General features: G+C 32.6%; 2 protein-coding genes across 3 annotated transcripts in view; one reads left to right on the top strand and one right to left on the bottom strand.

The window, feature by feature from the left end:
• Positions 1 to 392: 392 nt before the first annotated feature.
• Positions 393 to 26,373, bottom strand: LOC138320866 (kelch-like protein 26). Of its 2 annotated transcripts, none has more exons than XM_069264144.1 (8): positions 26,147 to 26,373; positions 20,354 to 21,130; positions 19,279 to 19,379; positions 13,726 to 13,906; positions 3,676 to 3,791; positions 3,181 to 3,381; positions 2,801 to 2,917; positions 393 to 2,662 (listed from the first exon to the last, which is right to left on the bottom strand). In XM_069264144.1, the coding sequence occupies exons 2-8, from the start codon at positions 20,617 to 20,619 to the stop codon at positions 2,568 to 2,570; spliced, it is 1,077 nt and encodes a 358-aa protein (XP_069120245.1). In that variant the 5' UTR covers positions 20,620 to 21,130; positions 26,147 to 26,373; the 3' UTR covers positions 393 to 2,567. The 2 variants fall into 2 exon arrangements, with proteins under 2 accessions (XP_069120245.1, XP_069120244.1); XM_069264143.1 differs by lacking the exon at positions 26,147 to 26,373 and adding an exon at positions 24,106 to 24,409.
• Positions 8,199 to 27,938, top strand: part of LOC138320865 (uncharacterized) — a 31,129-nt gene continuing 11,389 nt past the window's right edge. Inside the window, exons 1-2 of the mRNA XM_069264142.1 lie at positions 8,199 to 8,524; positions 11,647 to 11,759. The gene's annotated coding sequence lies outside the window, so the exon portion shown is untranslated. The remainder of the gene's footprint in view (positions 8,525 to 11,646; positions 11,760 to 27,938) is intronic.

The following is a 27,938-nucleotide window of genomic DNA, read 5'->3' as shown; positions in this document are numbered from 1 at the left end:
TACATTTATATCCATCCTAAATATATCCTTATGTATGGTTTGTGTTACGTTATTAAACATACACATCTTAGAAATCAGGGATATACTTCATTATTCAAATGTAATTTCACACTTAGATAAAAATCATATAAATGGCGGCCAAAAAGGGCAAACTATATATAGTTCTTTACAACGATGCTTCCATTATATATATGTATGGCCCATTTTGTTGGCATATTTTGTTGTCACGACTAAACACAACAAATATACTTGACGAAATTTAATTTTGAACCATAAAATGGTAATCAAATATGAGCTTTATACTCTATGATACGTTATAATTAGGGATGCCTATTCGACTCTTTTGTTCATATAAAACATCATTATGCATACCATAATAACAAAGCCTCAAAAACGTTTTATGCTAAAGTAGTTTATTCAACAGAAAATGTAGAGTACAACCTTGTTAACATGCGTACTCTCCAGATAATGTACTGTATAACGGTGAAATTGCGATGAATAAAACTTTCGTTGTTTTCTGTTTGCAATGGAACTAATAACAACGGATAACAAATATACTTTGACTATTTCTATTCTCTAAAGAACATATCCTAAGATAGTTAGTGTAACGAAATAAAAATTACAATAAATTAGGACAATTTTGTGTGCCATATTTCAATATGACAAACTCTTTGAAATAAAAAGGTCATTTCAAAAGAAAGCATAACGTTCATCATGTTCAGATATCTACTTATTATAAAGGACTTGGAAATATCACATTATATTTATAATAGTTACACTAATAAACTAATTTGATCCAGAACGACCGATATATTCTGTTTGGTAACAATGTCATGTGACAATTCATCGGGATATGAAACATAATTGATATAAATCATTAATGAATAAAATATAGTCAAACACGATTGATCTTATAATTGAAACAATGGGATTACAGCACTTCATTAAACATAGCATGCATGACAAGTTTCTAATCAAAGTGTAATACTTTAATATTTATAACTATTACATAATACCACATAATACCATATATTATAACATATTATAACATATAAACATTATAACCACCGGCAGTGTAGAGTGTTTTGTTGTCCTGGAAGTTGACAAGCAACATTAATCAATAGGGTAAAGCACTAGGTTTTAATTTAGCCTAAACACATACATCATTTTTTATGACATTTATCATCTATTGATACAAGAACCATTTTTCAATCAATTCAAATACTCAATATGGTACAGTCGTGATAATGAGAGGTATGGTTTCAATAACGTACAGTAGTCAAACCTGTCTATAGAGAATATCGAAGAATAGTGGAAAACGGTTTTGATAGCCAGGTTACATTGTGTTAAAATTAATCATTTGGGACCCTTTAAATTGGTCTTTATTCAGAAATGATCTCTATGGCAGGTTATACTTTAGTAATAAGTTGACATACAAATGTAAATAACACATAATGTCCCTTTCACCAACGCTATATATTGACCATATTCGTTACGACCATTGAGAATGTTTTTGATTTGATAAAATTTATAACCAGGATATGAGTTAGGGATCATTGAACACTAAATAATAAAAAGACGATTTTACGGTTTTAGGGTGTTCTGTGAAATATAAGGATACACTGTCAACTAGATGTAGAGTCTAATAATCAGATACCGTAACATGTCAAAAATGCTCATTTGTATGATACTACAATGGAAACGATATCAATAGACTTCGACTGGAGGAAAACAACATTATCACATTTGAAATTTAGTACAGATCTATTGTGGTTGAAGGATATACCGTTAAGTCATTTCTTGGAAGATGAAGGCGAGAGGAGATGTTAGGATGATTTGATGTTAGCAGTAACTGCAATGTAGAATTAATCCATTGTTTTTCTTCATTTTACCTGAGTATATTGTCGAGACCTGCCCGTCAATGATTTGGTATCTGTATTCATAATCGATGGAAACAAATAGGGTTATCCGAATGGAAGACTTATTAATTAAATATGATTAATACAATATTAAAAAGTATGCGTTGGTAAATGAATAGTGATGGTAACATTTATAATATTTGTTTGACTATATCTTTGTTGATGATATTGTAGTGATAATTCTAGATTGTTTGTTTAGTATTCACCAATTCATGACCTCTTTATAACAAACCATATATCGTCAAATCTTTGGTCACGTGCTAAATGGTTTTTAATTGTAAATATATATTGCATATTTCATAGATTTGCTTTTATATGACGTTGGTGAATATCATAACATCTTGAGATAATTTAAGGATATACAACCAATATAATAATAAGCTTTGCTTAATATATTCAATCGTTAATTGACATGTATCTATTACATTCATATCATGAGCTGATTGCGTTTCCACATAAATATCCCTGTAAACATTATGTGAAATGAGTTTCACAATCGGAAATAATTGAGCTCTATCCGATATGTATAATGAAATCAAGTAAAAGAAAACATCATGGTTTTCCCTGTAAGGAACACAGTGGGAGCGGCATCCAGAACACAGACATCCCGGGTCTCACGCGGGTCTCACGCGGGTCTCACGGAATTGGTCACCACAACACCCACTTCAATTTGTAGTGGACCTGTTCATCGTCTTGTTTGTTAGGAACCTCAAGAACCACACAAGTTACGTTGGAAACATCACCTATGGAAATAGAAATACATTTTGTTATTGATAAACCGGTATATCCGAAGATTTTTCGTGAATGCATAAGCTTTAATTTAATTTTGTTTGTTTGTTTACGGAAGGTACTGAATATTCCCGAATGTAACTAAAAAGTACCTTTTCTGAACCGAAAGTCATCTTCCCATTCTGCCGTGGCGGTATTGAAACACTCGACCAATCGTACCTGTTGTCCTGTTTCTAATACTGAGCCGCCAAAAACGTATATTTTATGTCCTGAAATAAAACGAAAAATTTGCTGATTCATCATAAATAGCCAAAACAAGTACTAATTAGTAAAAAAAGACTCAATTATTTCATTAGGTGATTAGTGCAATAGGTTTTAAGTACTTAAATTACAAATGACTGTTTTTTTCCATTTAGTTTTACTTTAAAACACAATGAATAGCAAATCATCCGGAAATACGTAAAAACAAATGCCGAAGTTTTTAAGACCAAGGACTGCTTTTTGTTATGCATACGTGATTTTGGATACATACCTATAGCGGCTACACCGGCACTATGACGTGCGAACGTCATTGTAGGGAGTTTGTTACACCATGGGGACACAAGTCGGGACGACATGGAGTCGCTCTGAGTCTCCTCTAGTGCAGACACACTGGTAGCATAGGAAAATATACGCCTCTCTGTCACAAACTTAAACCGGCCAGGGAAATCCCTGTCCCTTTTACACGACACCCCTAAAACAATTCAAAAAAGGTTATTTTCGATAATTAGACCCACAAAGCTTTATTTCAAAAAGGAATGAAGATAATTATAATTAATAAAAAAATGTCCTTTTTTCTGTGCACAATTCCAATATTTCTAAACAAAACATTTTCATTAATTCCAAGAAATTCTTGCATCAATGTAACGAATTATATCTATTGATAGAACAAGAAGTACTAGAACATGGACACTAATATTAATCAGACACAAATCACTTCATTATCACTTTATTTCTATTAGCATAAACTTCTATACTATCTATTTACCTCCTATAAAGTAGAAGGAACGTCCTTGTTTGACCATGGCGAATCTGTCCAAGTTCACCGGTAGTTTCTGGGGGTACTCTTTGTCTAATTCCTGCCATTTCTGGCCTTCATATATCCTGTGTGAGACATATGATACAAGATAGGATAAGTTAAAAGTCAGATAAAACATAAAACTGACCGATAAGCAGAAGGGGGGGGGATGGTAGTAACGAAAAGAACTGACAGAATAATTTCAAACAGATGTACTAAATGTTACATTTACTAAATTATGGTAATCAAAACGATGACAGTACTGTTTGCAAAATATGCTTATTACATGTAATAAATAAATTTATGCAAATCAAATATTTAAAGATAATGTGTTCAAAATTTCTTATTTCGAAGTCAACTTGAAAAAAAAATCGAGGAATGACGAGTATTTGAGTAAATTTGAATACATCGCTATATTCTTTTTTTTATTAAATTTAAAATGAAATGTTTAAAAGCATAAATGGAAATCATTGTTATCAATAATGGTTCTTCAATACATGGACTTTTGTCCGTTACAAATAAATATGTAGGTGTTAATTAGCGTGACGTCAGTCTATTTAGTGGATCAATGAACCGATTATAAAAGTATAATAAGTATGTCCGCAAATTAATTGTTCTATTCTAATTGATCTTTTTTATCCATTACTTATGATTACTTAATATTAGACGAAACAAAGAAATTCTTAATGTGTCCAATATTTTACATTGTAAGGGCAAAGTTTAATATTCTATAAATAATATATAATTGCCGATAACTCCAGTAAAACGAACAGCCTGTTGTTGCATCATTCTATGCTCATAAATCTGAATGAATTAGCAATTGTTATACAGCCACGCAATCTGAAGCTATATATGAATTATTACGTGCCATTTCAGACTTGTTTACAAAACTATGGCATTACATTAACCAGAAATATGAAGACAACTTTATGCTCAATATATATACATGACATTCATTCATACCGAAAGAATAGCTATAGTGCTTCTCGACTTACATAGCTAGATAAGGACCCCCCCTCCATCCAAGTACTGTATCATGATGGATGAAAGGGATTCTCTGTAATGAAGCCCGGAGGCTGGAGTGTTAAATAATAAACACTTGTCAACCTGTTGGGTGCGTGAAACTGAACTTCAAAGTTGTAAAAGTATACAACATACGGTACCACATGAGCATGACCCTGCGCGGGGCCACGATCTTAAAAGGCATGACCAAGGCTTGACATACGACTTACATGGTTTCTTTAGAAAAGGAAAATTCATTTGGAAAATTCATTTCAAATACCTTAGATTTCATTATACTTATAGTTTAGTTGTGAATCGAGGAGAGCAAGATTTACGGGTGGCAATACATCGATGTAAGTTACTGATGACACTAAAGGTAATGTAGTTTAACTAATACTAAACTCTATCACAGTAGTATAACTAATACTAAACTCTATCACAGTAGTATAACTAATACTAATACTAAACTCTATCACAGTAGTATAACTAATACTAAACTCTATCACAGTAGTATAACTAATACTAAACTCTATCACAGTAGTATAACTAATACTAAACTCTATCACAGTAGTATAACTAATACTAAACTCTATCACAGTAGTATAACTAATACTAAACTCTATCACAGTAGTATAACTAATACTAAACTCTATCACAAGTAAACTAATCTAATCAGTCACAGTAGTATAATAATCTAATCAACTCATCATCACAGTAGTATAACTAATCTAAACTCTATCACAGTAGTATAACTAATACTAAACTCTATCACAGTAGTATAACTAATACTAAACTCTATCACAGTAGTATAACTAATACTAAACTCTATCACAGTAGTATAACTAATACTAAACTCTATCACAGTAGTATAACTAATACTAAACTCTATCACAGTAGTATAACTAACTCATACAGTAATAACTTACTAAACTCATCACAGTAGTATAACTAATACTAAACTCATCACAGTAGTATAAACTAATACTAAACTCATCACAGTAGTATAACTAATACTAAACTCTATCACAGTAGTATAACTAATACTAAACTCTATCACAGTAGTATAACTAATACTAAACTCTATCACAGTAGTATAACTAATACTAAACTCTATCACAGTAGTATAACTAATACTAAACTCTATCACAGTAGTATAACTAATACTAAACTCTATCACAGTAGTATAACTAATACTAAACTCTATCACAGTAGTATAACTAATACTAAACTCTATCACAGTAGTATAACTAATACTAAACTCTATCACAGTAGTATAACTAATACTAAACTCTATCACAGTAGTATAACTAATACTAAACTCTATCACAGTAGTATAACTAATACTAAACTCTATCACAGTAGTATAACTAATACTAAACTCTATCACAGTAGTATAATATACTAAACTCTATCACAGTAGTATAACTAATACTAAACTCTATCACAGTAGTATAACTAATACTAAACTCTATCACAGTAGTATAACTACTAATACTAAACTCTATCACAGTAGTATAACTAATACTAAACTCTATCACAGTAGTATAACTAATACTAAACTCTATCACAGTAGTATAACTAATACTAAACTCTATCACAGTAGTATAACTAATACTAAACTCTATCACAGTAGTATAACTAATACTAAACTCTATCACAGTAGTATAACTAATACTAAACTCTATCACAGTAGTATAACTAATACTAAACTCTATCACAGTAGTATAACTAATACTAAACTCTATCACAGTAGTATAACTAATACTAAACTCTATCACAGTAGTATAACTAATACTAAACTCTATCACAGTAGTATAACTAATACTAAACTCTATCACAGTAGTATAACTAATACTAAACTCTCAGTCACAAGTATAAACTAATACTAAACTCTATCACAGTAGTATAACTAATACTAAACTCTATCACAGTAGTATAACTAATACTAAACTCTATCACAGTAGTATAACTAATACTAAACTCTATCACAGTAGTATAACTAATACTAAACTCTATCACAGTAGTATAACTAATACTAAACTCTATCACAGTAGTATAACTAATACTAAACTCTATCACAGTAGTATAACTAATACTAAACTCTATCACAGTAGTATAACTAATACTAAACTCTATCACAGTAGTATAACTAATACTAAACTCTATCACAGTAGTATAACTAATACTAAACTCTATCACAGTAGTATAACTAATACTAAACTCTATCACAGTAGTATAACTAATACTAAACTCTATCACAGTAGTATAACTAATAATACTAAACTCTATCACAGTAGTATAACTAACTAATCTAAACTCTATCTACACAGTAGTATAACTAATAATACTAAACTCTATCACAGTAGTATAACTAATACTAAACTCTATCACAGTAGTATAACTAATACTAAACTCTATCACAGTAGTATAACTAATACTAAACTCTATCACAGTAGTATAACTAATACTAAACTCTATCACAGTAGTATAACTAATACTAAACTCTATCACAGTAGTATAACTAATACTAAACTCTATCTAGTATAACTATACTCTAAACTCTATCACAGTAGTATAACTAATACTAAACTCTATCACAGTAGTATAACTAATACTAAACTCTATCACAGTAGTATAACTAATACTAAACTCTTTCACAGTAGTATAACTAATACTAAACTCAGTCACATGGAGTAAATATGGTAGCAATGATCGTAGCTGCGCGCTTTTGCGCTAAACTAATTGCACGAATTGCATTTTCTGTATGACGTCATGAAACAACTATTGGAGATATCTTATTCTGCAAACGGGGCTAAGGTTTTACAATATTAACAAAAGTACTCTACAGTTCAACCCATCGAAACATGTCCGTTACGGTTTCTGTTAAAAAATACGTTTGTAACTTTCTTGTATTTTTAATTAGAAAAAGCGTTAATGCTGTTGTTATGAAATGATACGGTATTTATATCCAATTAATAATTATTATGTATACGTGTACAATAATGCCATATAAGTTAAAATCATATGTGCATTTATTAGACATCAACATTATTGTCTTTGCATAATTAGCATGTACAATATATATAAACTGGGTCTGATGCGGTGTTTATTTCAGTTGTGTAGACCACACATGTTGTGGAAAGCCGTACATATTGCCATGACGATATGAGCCAAATACAAATTCACCGAAAGACGTTAGACTACAAGTAGTATATTCACAGCGTAAATCATAATATTATACAGGTGATGGCAGTTCACACTTTTGCGATAGGTTAAACCGTCACAGGTAATGTCTTTGCAAGCATTTAATTCTTTTGATACCTTTATTCATATAAACCAATTAACTTAATTTTATCTCGGCCATTTTCAATGATACATGGGTAGTGACTCTTTGCTTATATGTCGTCTTGTCACATTCTTTGGAACAGCCTTTCTAGAAATAGACAATTGTATTACCAAACCTAATTTCTGATATTCTGGTATCATCAAAAACCACGATAAGCCGTGATTCGAGAAGACGAAATCTCCAGATCAAAGTAAACAACATTGCTCGCTTACTGAACCGCATAGAAAACGCGACAAACTCCATAACCGGAAGAAACCATTGCTTGTCTACAGATGGGATCTGATTAGGACGGACGTCGTTCACGGCAGCAGTACCGGATATCGACGTGCACATGTTGAACTGCCACGTCCATAAGTCCCCACAAGTCCGACCAGGTATATTACACGGTACAAAGGAGCGTGACTGCTACATTCCTTCATGATGGGATAACAACAGTTGGGTAACCGTCGCGCCAGTGGAAACAACGACATGGTGAGTATCATTTTACAGTTATTGTGTATACATATGAATATACAGGGATTGCTTTGGCGGTTTAATTTGCATGGAAATATCAGAAAAATGAAATAACATTAAGTTGATCAATACAAAGCAGTAGGAGGCAAATCAGACCTGGTAATCTCGTGCGGCGATCGATCAATGATAGTTTTCAATTGGAAAATTAACTAGTTAACTGAGGAAATAGGTTAGAGGTTAATATAATAGCAATGGCCGTGATTAGGAGATGTGTGATACGATTGTTCTGGTAGGACACTTATAGAACCAGGAGTCAAATGCACTGATGTGTTCCTTCTCTGTTGGTCTTGTTGCTACGTAAACGTTCACATCAGTTAACCTAGTCTTTGGAAGATATGTGAAATGGAATTGGGAATCGGCTACAAGTGGCTCTATACGAATGATTCCAACGCATGGTAAGTCTGAAAATGTAGTATCATGTACCATATAAGATTAATCTATGTAATGGAGCGTCAGGTTCTGTCAAGTGTAGGACGACTTTTTAAAATTTGATTTTGTTGAAAAAAATCCGTTAGAATGTTTTTATCTACATATCGGTCTGATAAATATGCCATCTTATCATTACCTACTGTTTCGTATATATGATACGACGCATGACAACAAAATTAGTCCTTGGATATATCATTAGATCCCATATTAGCTAAACTTTTAAACTGCTTAAAGATGCTCCACCGCTGACAGAGCATAAATGATATTCATTATTTGAACAAAAATTGACGTTTAATCGTGTATATATTTGTCTTATTAACACAAAAAATATACAAAATGATTTATTTTGCCTTTGGTACATGAGCATTCAGTACTTCATTCCATATAGGATATAGTGCCAAGGAATTTTTTCGGGATGCAATTAATTATTTTTCATATTTTTACCTTGAAGAAAAAATTAGAAGCTCAAGCTTTTCCGTGGTGGTAATGGTGTAAATAAGTAACTTTTGTAACTGAAGAAAAATACTTAATCGTCTGTTTTTGGTTTTGATAGTGAAAACAAATACCATTTGTCGGCGGTGGAGCATCTTTAAACTTTTCATATTGATATATGGAAACACTGTCGAATCATTTGACAGAAATAACTTGCCATGTATTCCATCAGGTAATAAAGCATGAGATTATATTTGTTTTCAATTTTCTCCATTTATCGTTAGTGATATATATAGTTACATAATAAACAGAAAGATCAATAAAATCTGAATACTAAATAGGTAAAGAAAATATAACATATTACATGTTAAGTTTCCTAATGAGTCAATGATTATTTCAGTTAATTAATTTGCATGACCGGCAGCGGTTGAACTATTTTAGTAGTTATTTAAATGTTTCCAAATTATGTTCTCTTTTTGAAAGCATTACTTGTATCATGTAAAATGTACTTACAACTTAAGAACTTTTATACTTATATTAGATACAGTTAAAATTAAGAAATGCTCATTTATTTATTTTTTATACATTAGTCCAGGTGCCAACCAGAAAACCCAAAAATATAAATCGCCATTTGGCACCTGTACTATATTGACCATTCATTTATGTGTGTGAATGTACATTTCATTTACCTTTGGATGATGCTTATTAGTGAAATATGGAGAAACTAAACACATTAAGCAAACAATGTGTGAATACATGGTTCTTTTATCTTAACATATTTTACATTATCCTCCTGTTTCACGTAATCAGTGCCTATTTACGGTAGTCGATCGCCATGTTTGTTTAGGATAGAATATTAGATCAGGGAATACACACTTCCCTAAAAGGGCTGGTTTCGACTAGAAATGTATAAATAAATAAAACAATAATCACCAGGGAAAGCGGTAATGAAAGGGACGTTTTAAAGAATAAATGAAGCTGGGAACACAATACCTGTTCGGGCGACACAGAACCTTTAGCGAAATATGGTAAACTCCCAGTGGATGTAACTAACCGGCTGCCAAAACACAATAGTTTGTTCTGACATTTATATATTTACTAAAACTTGACGTATTATTTTTCTACAGCGAATTTTCATAAATATATGGTAATATTCATCAACGCAATGATTTGGTTTACCTACAACGTAGCCTATAGGTAGTTTAGGAGATTTTAAAGGGCTAATACTTACCATTTAAATAATAAATTATAATCTATGTATGGAAATATTTTTTTTTCATTTTAAATGTAGTAAAATATGTGTGTCCTTTCTCATGCATCGACCCATATAACAATGAATAATTACAAACATACGCACATATATATAGATAGATGATGCTTTATTCAAATCCTTAGGGGTAACCGAAGTCGTGTCTAGGTTTGTTAAGGATCAATAGCCTAAGTGAAAAATACTTCATTTATATTAGACAAACCATCATCTTTATAATCGCCCCCTCCCTGTTTACCATATTGCGGGTGGTTCATATATCTGTTACTGTGAAATAATGACACCGCGAATTTAAAGTGACACACAATGCTGTGTTTTACATGTTGTTATGCATACCATGCATGTCTTAAAGATAACAAAAACTGTAAAACGTTTTCATTAGAAAAATCATTGGGTAAAATGATATCCTCGTGGAAACGAGAAGTAGTAATTTCCGCAGCTATTACTTCCACCATGAAATAAGATAGCATAAAAAGTGGTCGGGTCAGTGAGCCGTAAACCAATCGTGATACGACAATGATATATTGAGGATGCATGGCCCCGCCTGGTTAAATATCAATGCTGGGTCTCAATGCTCTGATGTCATTAGGTAACGTTAACCCAACAGAGGGCGCTACATTGGTCACAAGTGTCTAGGTGATGGAGAGTGCTGATAGGACAGAGTGGTGACAACACGTAGAAACTATGCTTATAAAGTGAAAAAAAACATTGGTACAAACAAATGTAAGGTCATTATCGACTACAAACAATATTATTTATGCCAGTATTTATTTGAAGAAGGAAAAAGACCTGGACGTGTTTGTAAAAACTTGAAATTTAATATTTCGTTTTGAAGAGGAAACATCACTTGAATGAACTTGCAATATATCATTTGTATTCATTGTATATCATCTGTAAACGACTACGAACATGGAGGTACCTGCAATACACACATTGCTTTGCTTATTTGTAGAGCGAAAGGATTATGCGGGTATCTGCGACGACACTACGGTGAACGATGGGACTAGGAAAGGGCTCGGATTTGATATAGAAGATACAGCTTGTTGACAGGAGCATTTTACAAAGGTAAGACTGGATATATTTTAACATAACTTGATATTTTTTTTAAAAATTTCTTTTTTATTAAATATGGAGTAAGAAGAATTCATTTGTAGACTATCTTAAAAGTATAATGCTCACTTTATGAGGATTCTAGCAAACGCTACCAAACACAATATAAATTGCTGAGTTTGTGGGTGATCCTACAAAGCATTTTCGTTTTGTTTTACGAAACTAACAACATTCTTATATATACTGTACATGCCATCAAATGTTTTATGGAATGGAACCAATAGGTTGATAATTATGCTCGTAAATTGACTATATTTTCTGTTTGAGATGTTCTGCCTTATAAAATATGGAATACATACCTATATAAAGATGACATACAGATAATATTGCTTTAATTTATTGTTCAGTTGTTTTTTGTTAATTTGTTTTATTTTCATATAATGCCCACCCTTTATAAACGTTATAGTTATAACCTGTTGTTTGTATTATTGAATGCATAATAAAAAAATATATTATTGGTTTTCAAAGCATTTCCGTATAAAAAGTCTGTTAACTGATAATGGTCATTGTAATTCATAGGCATACCCTGTACCCAGCTCTCATTGGAACACACGAGTTGATGGCAATTCATTAACGAGAACAATAATCGCTATCTAGTCAATTTTGATATTTCCATTTTTTACCAAAAACACAATAATTTATTAGGTAAGAAACCAAAGCATATAGAAATAGTTCCAAAATATATGACGGTCATTATACCAACGTAATAAACGGGTCCAAGCATTAATTGTACAACAGTACTCAATATTATCGTGTAGTATACTCGATGTGACAATACACCAGGGAAATAGTTTCAATTAATTCAATAGACAACAAAATACCGGCTTTAGTCCCGTGAGACACATATCAAATAAATAGTAGTTCGGAATATGCGGTCGATGAGTGTTATGCTTGTATTATCAATAGAAATAACACAGTGATCAACTATTGAATATATACGTATGTATAATTCATTCATTTGTTATTTAGTGGAAACAACGCACTGGTTAGATGCCAGATACTGTAATTTTTAAACATGATTTATTTGTTCTTTATGCACGACATAGACACGCTGTACAATTGACATTCGGTGAAATGGGGAAATTATCAATAATGCCCTTAATCGAATATCATTATCTAATTGTACACAAAAGACTAGTGATGAAGTTCACTGAGGTCTGTAAGTTCATAAACATTTTTATTCAAAAATAATGAAAATTCCCAATGTAACAAGGTCCTCCATTAACTGTTGCTTAGCTGCTAATTGCATGGAAACATTATGAATTTTTTCTTCAATAAAGAAATATACTAAAAATTGAATCAACTATTGCGACAACATTATGATTTAATTTTACATACTTAGTTAACTCAACATTGCAGACCTTGATGTTCCCTCGTAAGATTAAGTTGACACAAATGTATTAATTGTCCACAGTATTTAGTTTGGCCTACAATAACACGATTAAAGTTTCCAGTGAACCTAGACTAGTTTAACAGCGTGACAACGTCACTAAATTTCCCAAGGCATTGAGATTCATTGTATGGAACAAAATGAAAAGTTGAACACTAGTTAACACTGATCAAAACGAAAAAATGAAAATTATTGAAAAAAAGAAATTATATCAAGTAGCTGTTTTAAGCCATCCGACGGAGCGCACAATAGAACACACAATGGGGTGGGTATCATTTCAGTCATGTTACATGTATGCAGGTTTAGGAATATAAGTTTTGAAAGTAAAGTAAAAATGTGAAGTTATAAAACGGTCGATTAGGGAAGTCATCAGTTAAATTAATTATAAAAAGAATAGAATTGTCCTTATCGAGTACAGGAAAAATAACTAGCAATAAATGAAGGGCTGTAATAAGTGAGCATACGCATTATACGTCCTGGTATATACTACCAGAGTAAGTTATTGTTACTATGTTTGAAATATGTACCAACCACAGGTTGTTGTGAAACTGATTTCCGTTACATCCCCCTGCGCAGTATAACTCTTCATTGAATACAGCACATGCGTGGTTTGAACGTGGAGATAGCAAGGGGCGTAACTCTTTCCATGTATTTTTGACAGGATCAAACATGTCACACATGACTGACTGTCGTCCATCTGGTAGCTCCCCGCCTACAACATAAACATTTTTTGTTTAATACGTTATACATTGTAGACAGTTCATAAAGTGTTAGTTTGAAATTACTAACTTGAAAACTAATTGAAAATACGCCGGAGAAACAAAACGAAGACATAGGGTTAATAAGAAATATCGAGTAAATTTAACCTTATACTACGAATGAAAGCAGAGCCTATCACAATGAAATTTTCTTGTCGACCGTACAACTTCCACTTCCCCTCAGCTATCATCAATATATTACTCTCGGAACCAAGTGCTCTTCATGCACTTGTGAGTGGTTGACATAAGACAATACAATACCACATAAAATATTGTTGATATTAAGCATACATTACAGTAATTACAACAATTATCAATACATATGTATTATATCACGAACCTAGAAAAATCAAAAGTCCAAAAACGAAATTATTGGCATTGGAAAATAAGCGGACGGTACGTATTAAAAGAAATCTGACAGTGTCAACATATAGGGAACAGAAGCACCAGACGCAACCTGTGATTGCCAAGTTATATCGACTAGAAACTTATGTTCATGTTATTGCCGTTATGACATTAATATCGAATTGGTATATTCCATTGTGTTACACGCTATATTATAGTCATAATTCGGGTTATCGCAGACATTGTTCTCAATCTGTACTGTGTTTACTACTAGAGGTAATGACAGGAATCAAAAACAAATTCACCATTATTGTTAGAAATCAGATTCGAACTCTATGTATGATATTTATAAATTTATGTAGTAAAAATAACAAAATAAGCATACTCCATTTATTTTGAAAACAGGCTGATTAGGGTAAGAACTGAAAATTAATTATTTATAGAAACAGCTAGGTTGTTTTATGTCCTAATTACCTGACCGACACGAACGGGAAAGCATGCTGACCTGAATAGAACCAGCACAGACGACAAAATCAACAAATCATGTCGGAAAGATTTGTTGTTAGTTGCCATATACATTTGCATTTTCATTTGTTCATTTAATAAGAAAACAACACGAAAATGTGTAGTGCATTTCCCGTCATTAATTCAGTGAAAATATATTAAGCGTTATTACTGAAACAAATGTAAGTAAAAAAAATCAATGATAAAACTTCTTTTTTGACAGATAAGCGAATCGATCATATTAGTCCTTTTCTTGGATAGGGAAAAACTATATTGGAGATTTATATCCATGGTCATAGGAAATGCAGAATTGTATCCCTAAACAAGTTACGTGTATTAGGGTGATATGAGAGGATGAGAATAATGAGATTTGCAAACAAGTCAATGGTATTTGTATTAGCATTTACTAATAGACCAAATGATGTTTTGTTTGTCATTGCTTTCTGTTCTAATGCTGCATTTGTGATGTTTAAGTGAATTTGTATACAGTGTAATGTGCCACGGTCGAGATGCCTTTTTAAATCTTTTAACATTGTTATGTCAAGCTTGCTATATCAGGATTATTTTACAATGCTGTCACTGTTTAATTGTACCTATGAGGAAACTAAAACACAATAAAAGCACGATAAACATCAATAAGTAATGTGTTTACTAGTCAATACCAGTCTACAGTAAACAGATACCAATGTCAATCACTGTGTCACGTCGTTAAGTGGGCGATGATATCAAATGTAACAGGTCGCTATGTCACAACAGGTACACAATATACCTCATGTATCAATTCAAATCATGCGCGGGTTCCACCTATCTCGCGTGAAATTTATTGATCGTTCGTTAATATACAAATATTTATACATGTACGCAAATATAGTAAGATATATCTCTGGTGTTTTAGCGTCACTGACGATTGCAAGCAGACCACAACACCTTTAATTGACGTCCCAACTATCCCTAACTTCTCTCATATGAACAAAAACGGCTATATTCATATACAAATGAACCGTATTATTCACATCACAACTCTAAGATGAACAGTTGAATGATTATTGTTTTAGTTATGAGTCTTTTAAAATGATGACAGAAGCAATGCTATACACGCTCGCGGTTACGGAACAATAACATTTATGCTAGTTTGAAATGGATATAATTGAGATCGCATGACATAAATTATAACTTTTAAAGTTATTTCATTCGTATCCAACTTCGTTGGTACGTATCACAACTGGTAGACATTTTTGATTCAGTACTTTTTCAGAATTTTATGGAAACTTAAGTTGTGAAATAATAGTTGTAGAAATCACGACGCCCATATTTTATGCTTTAAATAGATAAAATATGTATTTGACGTTTGGTGTATTTACTATACATGTATATTCGGTACCACTGGACTATACAGGCAAATATGACTATAGTTGGTGGTGTGAGGTGTGCTATTTCTGTAACACTATACACAGTTTGATAACTAACATGACTACATAATTTGATAGGTGACAAAGCGATGGCTTTATAAAACAATTATGTATATTGACAGCGTTAAAGGGACTAAATCGCTAAAAAATCATGTAATAAAAGATAAAAAGAATTATAGGACTAAAATTAATTGTAAAAGTTGTGTACTTTGTGTTAATAACAGTATTTAAAAGTTTGTATAACAATTTTGTTCAAAATGGAGAAAAACTGAAAATAAATAGGACCGACATAGTCACTATTTCATATTATTATCTTTCGGCGAGTGTAAACAACCTATGTGCATGCGCGACGCGTGAACATTCAAACCCGATCGAAGGAAATCTCATCTGTCTAATGGACATATCTACTATCGACTGAAAACACAAATTTATCGACTACAGGTTCTGATTACTGTGTTAATCTAATAAACGTTGAAACGTATGCAAAATGTGAGTTTTGTGAAGAAAGTGAAAATAATCCTAGTATTTGACGTTTGGTTATTTTATTTTCATTTGTATGATTTACTATAACCTATTCGGCTTTTAAAAAAATGGTACCGACTGGAGCGGACTAAGTAAGTACAGGCGTAAATCCTTAGTTATAATGACTATATCTCTAGTTGTCTTTGTGGACTTTCCTTATAATAGCCCTAGCTATAATATCTATCCTTTCTAATGGAAATTCCTCTATATATATCCTTAGTTATAGTGTCTGAGGTTCCCCTATATATACCTAGTGTCTATTTAAATGGACATTCCACTATATGTCAATATAAACTTTTTTACATCTGATACAAAAAAATATCAGCCTAGTTTTTTATGTATAACAAAAATAACATACATTGACTATGTACATATATTGTTTTGCTTAATTCAATTTGATAGGTGAAAAATACCTCTCAAGCTTTCCTTAGAACTGGCTTTTAGATAAAACAATTATCGTATATACTTGACAATGTAGATACAGGGGCGTAGGAAGCGGGTGTGGGAGGTGGGGGCGGGGGTGGAGGGGGTCGGGGGGGGGGGGCAATTGCCTCCCCGTTTCCCAGGACGAGGGCAAACATTTCTTGTTTTCGCCGACTGAAATGTTCTAAAATTGCACATTTGAAAGAAAAAAGGGTCCTCCTGCACATTTTCGTGAACTAGACTTAAAATGTCAATCAGGGGGTTCTACGTACTATTTTAAAAAAAATGTCTCTTAAAAGATTCATCTGTTTATATGACTTAGCAAAACAATTAATTCATTATTATTTTGTGTTAAACAACAATGTACCGATGGTGTGAAGCCAGTATGTTCAGATCGAGTTGCATAGATATGACGGCATTCACAATTACCAATTATTAATGCAGGTAACTTTAAATAAAACAAAAAGTATTATGTTAAGAATGCTTTAAAATCTTTAAGATATATTGTAAAACTCATCACAACCATTCTAAATCTAATATTTTTACCCGGGGGGAGACCCTCGGACCTCCTCAAACACCCAAATCTCGCGCCTTCAGGCGCTCCCACATTCATCAAAATACATCGTAAAATTCTAAATCGTAATGTATTTCCCGGGGGAGACCCCCTGGACCCCTCAAACACCAAATTCTCGCGGTTTCGGCGCTCGCAAATTCATCAAAATGCATCGTTAAACTCATCGTAGCCATTCTAAATCGTAATATTTTTTTCTCGTAGGAGATTGTCGAACACCCCCCCCCCCCCAAACACCAAAATATCGCACCTTTGGCGCTAGCATGGCAATTTGCGTATTCATTAGTTTCCGTTTATCGACGCCACTGTCTATAAATGTGTACAAGGATTCTACTCGACGATATATGAAAAAAGTTTATAAAGTATACATGGTTGTGTGTTGAATTAAAGAATCAATCTCCTCCTGTGGGTGCGGGGCGAGGAGGGGGGTCCAAATATTGAGGACCTTTGCACCCCCCCCCCCCCCCCATTATGTTTCTTTGTATCGGCTATTACGCTTAATCAGGCCAATGTAACCGATAAAATATAAGTTGCCTCTTAGTGGTGTTATTACATCTATATCCATTAGCCGGATGAGATTTTCAGCGACCTCGATTCCGAACTCAAAGATGCACTCGGTTCTTTCCGTTGTAAACATTCAATGCCGACAGATACAATTTCTTGTTGTGTTTGGCGATATTTTAACGTTGATAAACATTGCCAATAGTTCAAATTAAATGTTGTAATTTTGAAAACTTTCTAATTTCAGGTATAAGAACGTTTGTAGGAAGTCAAAAACTCTAAGAAATCTATGTAAATCTAATGATTTAGTAACTTTAACTCTGATAGACACTTAAACTTATTGTGATGGAATTTTAGGTATGTGGTAACAATATGCATATATCATTTCAATGATATACTGGCATCTATTTCAAAAAAATACTTAAAAAGCGAACAAGTTTTCATTTACGCATTAAATACTGAACACTTTCATATTAAATATTCGCACAGAATTCAATTTCGAAATGTTTACATTAAGAAAATACCGAAGAAAACATAGCATTCACATAAGTGGTTTTATAAAAATAACTTGTTGTAATAATAATATGGAACCTATTGAATCGTATTGTTTCAGAGCTCAGTGAGAATGGGCACTAGCAACATTTGAACCCTATGAAATGTATATCTAGTATAACATTACATTGATATTATATAAGGAATGGTATCAGCGGGATAGTTAACTTACGTATTTGTATATATGGAGCACAAAATCATTTCATTCAAATCACCAACTTATAATTCTATTTAATAATTTGCCATTCTTCTTCTTTATTTAAACTTATATTATATTGTCGTTTTATTTCGAGGTGTCTTTGATACAATAGCATGCCATATTTCTAAACGGGTTTCACTTTTGAGAAGTGTGTTTCGACTTTCACCAATTTCCATTTTGACAATCCCTCAGGCACGTACCAAGTTTTTGAGAAAATCGTGCCATGGCGAACAGTACATGTCAACAATAAAATATGTTTTAAATCAGGAGAGTCTCCAACATTAATTGATGTATACCTACCTGTAACTATTATCTTCCCCTTCATCACATTTGTAGAGAATTTTGCGCGTGGCCTCGGCATCGAAGGTAAAGTAGTCCACGTGCCCTCAAACGGATTGTACCTGTCACATATAAACATAATTATATATACGGTTACATACTTTACATCGGATCGTTTTAACAAATATGTTTAACTTCCATTGAAAAAAAATATGAATGATGTAAGAAATTATCATATTGAACTAAACAACATATATACATAACAAAAAGAAATAGTCTTTTTATTAATCAGATCAATAATTCCTCATTTATAACTGGTAGTATCACACTTCGGTACTGTTATCGTACTGATATAGCATTAATACAGACCTAGATGGTATTATGATGACAATCGATATCAAAGACACTCAATATAGAAATATAATTTGTTAATTGCCAAGGTTGGTCCATCAGACAAAAAAACATCACGGGCAGATTTATTCTAAATACGCGCCAGTACTAAATGAATCCAATTTAGAGTCCTTAATTACTTTCTTTTATTCCATACAGATTATGAAATGCATGTTTATGGTAACGGGAATGAGATGCGCATATATATTGAAAAATTTAGTTATTTAAAATAAGACTTGTTCCTGAGCAAGGCGATATGAAATTGTTAAACTTTTCCGCTATCTGCCAGCTTTTTTTATACATATATCTACTACAACCAACGCGTATATGTGTTTTTTATAGATTAACTTGGATATATCTTATATTATTGAGATATAACACAAAAATCTTAGTGTAGATTTACTCTAAATAAACCGCGAAGCTATGTATGCAGAAAGTACACTCTGAATTTGTAAAATATTTCCATGACATAGAGTTATGGTCAAATTGACCGTTGTAATACAATTTACTAAAGCAATTATCATCAAAATTCCTAATTCATTTTTGACTTTTTTTTTGCTGTGAAAGCATTATCATCTCAGCCAATTAGAACCTGCGTTATAAACTTCGACACCACTTTTTTTTCCTTTATGTGCTGACAAAGTAAATTTTAAGCCATTAGAAATGCTGGTTACAATCAAAAGTAATACTTCATATCTGTATTTACCTGTAGCATGCGTCTAGGTGTCTGGCGGATCGTTTATTGTATCCCCCAAAGATATACAGCAGGTTGTCCACTTCGGCCACACCAAAGTTACAGATGTCCTTGGTAATTTTCCAGTGGTCTGTTTTGACATTGTACGATAGAATGTCCGAGTGGTCAGGCGTGAGGACAATGTAGTGCGCCTCTCCTGTCCCGGCCTTATTGATTATGTACAGACGATGCTGTATAGTGATTGGCTTGGCCGGAGTATTTGTGAAGCCGGTCATCATGTCTGACCGGTATGACGTCACACATTATAAAAATACGTCATTACTAGTAAAGAAACCAACATGTTGTTTTACCGATTTTACATGTCCATGACTCTTTTATACCGCCTTACCAGTTATCAACTTGGTAATTGAAGGTCATTAGTCATGAGCTTGTTTTTTTTACAGAAATAGAGACTCCTCAATATAAGTTGAGTCTTCAAGTCATTGTATGTCACAATAATTAAAACTGTTCGAACTTCACGTAATCAGTATAAACGAGTAAATTAATGAATTATATGACTGTAATCCACCTGTAACAATTTGTTACTTCATACTGGGCATTACTCCTTCTGTAAGTATCATGGAAATTATTTACTTGATACCAAATCAGCCATATTGATTCAACGTTGCAATACGATCATTGTCCTCAGTGTAGACCATTCATTTACCATACTATCAACCAAGTTATACTCTTGTCAACTCCTGACCTTCATTCGTCCTTGTGTGAAGAGTAACGTTGTTGAGACGTAATCTAAAAAAAAACAAGAATAGTAACAAATATATACATCTCATAATGAACACGATGGAAGTATATTGATAGTTTAACAAGTAATTGTTTTGATAATGCATGTGAATTTTTTTAATAAACCTACCCTATGTCAACTGCTGTAGTAAGAAACAAGTGTTGCGATTAAACGCCAATTTATTTTTGTTGTCAAGAATTTCTAAGTAATATTTAAAATGAATGACACGAAATCAAAGTTTGTGCTCGGTTTGCTATTATCGCGCTCGATCATAACATTACTGAAACGTTAAGATCAATCTGATTTAGTATACATGTATATCAGTTTTGTGGGAACCGTACTGTTCGATTTCTATTTCAGAACACACAATTAACGCCAATACGAAAATATGATATTAATAAACAAATTACCAGGTAATAGGGTCAATGGGTTCAGTTCCATATGATGAACAAATACGCTAATGAAAACAATACCGCAGTAATATAATAGAGCGGTACCTGTCACCAGAGATAGATTTGTAGCTGATTCCGTGAAAACTTTATGTACGTATTATCATAGGTTTCTAATATCACTTTCACACAGAACTTGGGTAGTGGTGTATCCCTTACTCCTTCGCTGGCATGTTGATTTTTGACCATTCGTTTTTTTATTGCGAACAGTCACGGAACATTGTATCAGTAAACCTTAATTAACACAGATCTCCCTATAGACCACGGTGTGACAGGCACCTGGCCTTGGTCGATCAATAATGAATACATCTGTCGCCTTTCTTATATTGCTTGTTTGTCCTTCGTACAAGGTCAAGTATATATATCATCAAACAGCCCATTAATTCTTATTGATAGTATGTTAGCCAACAATTTAATTATTAAACTTCATTAATCACGATTCTGTACATTAAATATCATTTTACTTCCCCTGCAATAATAGAAGGATAGTTTATGCCTATTAAGTCATTCTGTACTACAGCTGGTCATAATTACTTTAGCACGTTTTGCTTCTGATATTAACTGTTTGTTAGTAGAGATATATTCCATGTTTAAACTCTTTCGAAATAAGATTATTTGAATCTCACACCATTAACGATTTTAGAATTGTTTTTATAACTGATGTGACGGTTGCATGCTAACTTTAAACGTCTTATGTTTCGTCGTTGAGATTACTTCAACAACATACATGTACGTAAACGAATGTTTGCTATATGGGAACTTTCCAATAAAGAGTTTATAATTTTGTTTGATGTATTCATTTGGTTGTTTAACGAGTTCTATAAAAATATGAAAAAGCTGCATGATTTAGCTATTAAGTTCATTATCAGTTACACTCTCAATATCTTAAAGGTTTATTTTGCTTTTTACAATCTTTTTATAATAACTGTTGTATAATAATAAAAAAATGCTTTGGACAATATAATACGACACAGGATTTAACAAGTGAAAATCTACAAGTTAAAGATATTGACACCACACAAAATGGAAACACAAATATTTTATCAGATATCTGATCAGACCTATTACTGTAAATACCCAGAGAATGAAATGTTGTTATCGCTTTAAATACAAAGGAAAATATTTGAGATACAAAATGTCACCAAGTGCCTGTAATAAACATGATAAACAACAATAGGTATTCCGCATTGTCTGTGGAGTTATTTATGAGAAAGTGAGTGTCTATCTGACACTTCAATTCGATTTGGCCTTTTAAACAGGTACGATCAGCTTGTGGACGATTTCATTCACTTCGGATGAGCTCACACAGACGGTGTATAACATGTGAATGCAGTCGTCAAGCGGAGCATAATTTTAAGATAGATCCATTATAACAATAAAAACCGATAACTCTTTAAGTCCCGCTACAAACAGTCAATACACAAATTAAAGTTTAAATATTTTAAAATACTTTCACGACTCGTCAGGCAATGTTTGGAATTCCTCTCCATTGTTACTAAGATAGACACTGGGTTAGGTAGTCCATTGTTTTCTGCTCTGATGTACTTGATTTATATTGTACATCCTATTTGATGAATTAATGGAATCAAATGAGAAGCGTCGATAGTACCACATATTTCTGTTGTCAATTTATTTGACCGAGGTATATAATATATATTAGCACCTGTAGGATACATTAAAAGAATAACAATTACTTGGTAATCATTAAATTGTTTTGGTAACATAACAACTATTTTCGTTCCTTTATAACATAATCGATAGAATACCAATATCAGAAATATATACATTAACCCGTATATAATTTTATAACAGTGTAACCTTATATCGTTGGAAGGGAAATGTGTGTAATACATTACATGATATCGATTTGGACTACCGTTAATAATATAAATATATTTAATTTCAAAAGGCTAAAATCCTCCGACGCAAATTGTATTTGTCATTTTCAATAAATGAGAATGAGTATTTGCATTTAGTTACTTTATGAAATATGTCTAAGATAATTAATATAGCCTCTATCGGTTTGTCTGTTGCTGAAATTGTCCACGATAAAATGATTTTCGTGGTGTTATGTAATGAATGATATTTACATCAATGTCTCTTTCCATGTTAATAAGTACAATTAATTAGTTTATTACCTCTATGTGTATCGAATCAGCTCCGATCTACTCACACCGTCGACTATCATACACCGATATACCTACCTATATAATTCAGATTATCGATCTAAGGTAGATAAGTATTATATCTGTCTGATTAGAATTCAACAGGTGTGATTATATAGACATGCTAATATCTGCCAAGGGCCGATAAAGGTGATCTGAAGCATGCCAATGCATAGGTTAAATAAATCATTTATCAAGCCCTATAAGGAAAGGTTCACTGAACATCTGTTTGTTCGGACATTGTACTACAATTTCCCATGACTTAGCTAACATGTCGATAATTGTTTAAAATGGAATATAAAATCTATATTAAAATATCAGCAATCAGGACTCGGATTAAATAAATCTTCAATGACATTATGCACTTACCTTCCCTATAGATCTCACACTAGATAAGCATGTTCATATGTCTCGATCATTTAATGGAGACCACACAACCGGTTGCATCAATCCTACCGCTAGGTAACCAGGAGAAATACAACTGAACCTATCACTTAACACTAGAGAGTGCTAAAGTTGTCATGTCAAGCTTTTTAAGGTTTCGTTGTCGTCGTTCCGGTATAGTACGTCCATATTCACACAGCCTTTAAACAACACCCCCTACTCCTCACCAGGTCTCATGCTATATGTCTGACAGTAAGCATGCATCGAGTGCGGAAGCTTTCAAAATATATTCATATGCGTGTTTATGAAGCAAAAATGTTTACAGGACTTTCAATTGGGGGATTTTATTGCTTTTTGACAATCAAAACCAAACTCAGTGTTATATATCATCGTAAATGTAATGTGTATATCGCGCGTATATAAGAACTATTCATCCAGCTATTATCACTAGTCTTTACACTAAACTAATTAAAATTTGAATGCCGGTATTATGTGTGTCCCATTCAGTAATACGACGTCCCCAATACACCATTGTATTGTCTATTGTACATCACAATAGAGAAAACCAACTATGGACTACGGATATTGAGTGGTTTTTGTCCTTCACTAATTCACTCGTACATATATATTACGTTCAATGATCAACATAAAGCTTTATAGTCGTGGGGAAAATCACAATTAACATATAAAAAAGTATTATTTCCAATGAGCGCATATTAATAGTTAAAACATATTGTGTACTGGCAAACCAATAACGGAATATGATATTCAGGAAATGACGGTAGTTAATATCAAATACATTCAGGATATAGAAATGAATACCTTCATTACAAAATAATGGAAATGTATATACCCAAATGCTGTGAACTGCCGCTCACAGTAGATTGTGACATATTAGCATTTATACATCAACCCACGGCCACCAATTTTTACGGAAAACCGGATATTTGGATTGATAACTCAGGCTTATATATGGAAATATAATGTGGTTAATGATTACTTAATTAAGTATATCAATATCATAGCGTGAATATGTATTTACTAATCATTAAAAAAAGTTACAGGTTCCGTTCAATCATAGCACTCGTTCACTTTCTAGTTATTTATTATGAATATTATGAATAATGTCGCAAACAATATTGATATTGATATAAAAAGAAGGCATCTAAAAAGGTCAAATTTGATATCGGACAAGAAAAGTATCTGCATGTTGTTCCCTTGTCAAATCGAGTAATTTGTTTTTGATAATTTTGTAATAGTGAACATTAAAATTATAATACATTATGAATATTAATTGTTAAAAAATACAAGTGAACTATACATCTGAAGGTGAGGTGAGTTTAGTTATTGTGTATCGTCCTATTAATACCTAGGGTAAGAACGTAAGGTATGTTGGAGGAGGAAAGCCAGGTTACCCGAAAAAAACCACCGATCCGCGGTCAATACCTGGCAACTGCCCCGTTTGGGATTAGAACTCAAGACCAAGATTTGGAGGATTTGTGGTCGAGACGTATTTTAATCTTAAAAATATTATTTTAATATCCCAGACATAGGTGTGTGTCGAGACGTCTTAATCACTTGGCCACCGCGGGCCCCATCTGAGTGTGGGATACTTATACTAATTGCCACGTGCTCCAATGAATCGTCGATGATACTTAGAACAAAAGCTATTAATATGGGAAGGCGACTAAAGACGACGATAAAATACTAAAAATAGCATTGTACATCAATAGTATATCAACGACAGCTTATATATAACGTTGATAAGAATTTAACGATTAGATCTATATTTGTCTAAGGAAATTAATAAAACCAAACAAAAATAATATCATTATTGGCCAGTATTTGGTTCTGAAACGTATTGTTCAACCGTCCCAAAATTCTAACATGCCAATCACATTCGACCTATTTCAAAATGCATCACTGTCCCATCTGGTGCAGTCGAAAGAGTCCGATACAGTTTTGAAAATGGAGCATGAAGATGGTCTTTCATTATAAGCTGATATAATGTAGAATACCCACTCACCAGTACAGGTAACGCTGTAGATCCTTACTGTCGAGAACATAATCCACGGAGCCCCGACTCACTCAGCAATATCTACGTTTTATAGTCAGATTTGGAGGGATATGTGCGATATCATGGAAACTGACACGAAGCTTTTAGACAGCAAGGTTTTACATATACATCAACCAAATAAATATGGCCTGGATATTCGATACATTTCTTTTTAAGTGTGTGTAGATCCAGAATGAAAAGGTTTATTCCCAGCAACGACAGAGAGTTTTGTTACTGTCATTCTTTTTAATTTAGCGTTGTGAGGTTCACCAACTGCTAGTTAAACTTAGTGTTTGTTATTTAAATACTATTATTCATGTTTGACAAGCACTTAGTTTGCAATGCCAGTGATTTTACATATTTACCCTGATATTAACATTCAGGTGCCATTATGTTGCTGAAAGGGACTGACAAATCGGAGGAGCTTGTGTCAACATAGTTATCAGTCGGCGTTAGGCTGAGACAGATAAAAGGTGTCTACATAATATTAGGTAGATTGTTTAAATAAATCGTTGGTTATATAAATATAAATATAGATTTACATAAAATTATGATAGACAGGTATAAATAGGGAATTTAATGGTCTCTCAATTAAAGGTATACGCATTGTAGAGCCTTACTAAAATAGCTATTACGTAGACATTACTTAAAAGGTTCTATCAAATTTCAATATCAGGAATAATAAAATGCATCGATCAATATTCTCCACATTTGAATACAAACAAAGTTTTCTAAAAAGTTTTATTATGTTCACGTAATGATATTAGTACTACTGACCAGTCGTAGAAGAAAGGATTATGTTTGAGGGGTACGTAACACAAATGACGAGACCTAAAAGGGTGAAACATCTGTATGGTATCCCAAAAATAAATTATGAACCCCTGAAGGGCGAACTAGATGAAAGACATATATTCCCATTTTATGATGCTTGGCGTTGAAACTAAATGTTAGACTGTGGACACTTTCTTTAGTATTGCAATTAGACATTTGAGCATATCTAGCAACGGCATTGGAGCGTTACCATTTTATAGTCGACAACATACAGTAAAGGTACAATACCTAATGGTATCATCTGATAACATCCACACACAATATACATATGTAACAGGAAAACCACATATCTAAATCATAATATAGGTACAGTAAAAAAAAAAACACCCAATGTTAACCCCTTGAGAGTGTTGTCACATACACAGTAAACAGCGAAATGTCAGTTAGAATATTTCTCTGTTGATTATTATCAAGACCATACGCTTGGAGCAAATGCAACTAAAACATTTATAAAACAATGAATAAATTTTCTTTGTCAGAATTAATCATTGTAATACTGAATATACTTTTAGTATTTCATAAAGTATGTCCCTTTTCCTGACTACACAGTCTCTCTTTTTTCTAACTTTATCATCGTAAATAGGAATATTTGAAAGAGATAATACTACGTTAACTGGCTTACATGTTTTATTAGAAAATATATATTTCACGGACGAATAATACTAATTATATCAATTGAAAATAATGATCATTCTAAGCATCAAGATGATTCTAAGATATAACATTTTATATTTAGGAAATTGCCTTTCGAATCCCGTATATATTTACATGTAAATAACAATGGTTTCATGGAAAAATGGCTATTATGGCGAAAAATATATTATAAATTTATAATTATTTGATATATACTCTATACAAAAGAAGGGAAAAAATATAAAGCTGTTTCATATAGGAAATACTATTTGTTGTATATGTTGTATATAGCATGACA

This window comes from Argopecten irradians, chromosome 4, assembly GCF_041381155.1.
Source record: "Argopecten irradians isolate NY chromosome 4, Ai_NY, whole genome shotgun sequence".
Classification (NCBI taxonomy): domain Eukaryota; kingdom Metazoa; phylum Mollusca; class Bivalvia; order Pectinida; family Pectinidae; genus Argopecten; species Argopecten irradians.
The sequence above is the reverse complement of the archived record's forward strand: the minus strand, read 5'-3'. Positions and strand labels throughout refer to the sequence as shown.